Source organism: Eimeria mitis, genomic scaffold (genome assembly GCF_000499745.2).
Source record: "Eimeria mitis Houghton genomic scaffold, Emh_scaff5824, whole genome shotgun sequence".
Lineage (NCBI taxonomy): Eukaryota > Apicomplexa > Conoidasida > Eucoccidiorida > Eimeriidae > Eimeria > Eimeria mitis.
Genome location: NW_013574069.1, coordinates 1649 through 2524, shown reverse-complemented (window position 1 = coordinate 2524; position 876 = coordinate 1649). Strand labels below are relative to the sequence as shown.

Genomic DNA, 876 nt, shown 5'->3' with positions numbered 1-876 from the left:
ATATATATATATATATATATATATATATATATATATATATGTGTGTGTGTGTGTGTGTGTGTGTGTGTATTATATTATGTATGTTTTATGTTTTATATATATGTGTTTTTGTATTAGGGGCTAAGAGAATGTAAGAAGGGAGACAGATAGGAGATATAGAAAATATATACAAAAAATAAGAAAGAGAAAGGAGATGTAAAAAAGATAAAGAGAAAGGAGACAAAGAGAAAGGAGACAAAGAGAAAGGAGACAGACAGAAAGGAGACAGATAGAGAAACAAAAGGAGACAAAAAAGAGACAGAGAGCAGACAAAAAGGAGACAGAAAGGAGACAGAAGAAAAGAAACAAAAAGGAGACAGAAAGGCGACGAGGAGGGACAAAAGGAGACAAAAGAAAACAAAAAAAACAGTAAGAGACAAAAACGGAGACAAAAGGAGACAAAAGGAGACAAAAGAAAAAACAAAAGGAGACAAAAGGAGACAAAAGGAGACAAAAGAAAACAAAAAAAAAACAAAAGGAGACAAAAGGAGACAGTTGAAGTGGTGAGGGGACGAACTTTTTGTCATAGAAAAGATGTAAGTGCTGCAGCGCGGCGTTCAGGCGGGCCAGGTAGCTGCAGCAGAAAAAAATAAAAATAAATAAAAATAAAATATAAACATAAATTAACATAAATTAAAAAATAAAAAATAAATGCATGCAGTACCAACACAAACACTGGCTATAGGATACAGCTGCAGCATAATAGCTCTTGCTGCTGCTGCTGCTGCTGCTGCTGCTGCAGCAGCAAGAGCAGCAGCAAGAACAACAGCGGAATGTCAGCAGCAAGAGCAGCAGAACAGCTACAGGAGCAGCAAAAGCAGCAGCAACAGCAGCAGC

The 876-nt window shown here is 36.4% G+C and overlaps 1 protein-coding gene across 1 annotated transcript in view; it reads left to right on the top strand.

The window, feature by feature from the left end:
- Window positions 1-812: 812 nt before the first annotated feature.
- Window positions 813-876, top strand: part of EMH_0084490 (uncharacterized protein) — a gene marked incomplete at both ends in the record, with an annotated part of 526 nt that continues 462 nt past the window's right edge. The window contains one exon of the mRNA XM_013500773.1: window positions 813-876. Within this exon, the coding sequence (XP_013356227.1) occupies window positions 813-876 (64 nt within the window).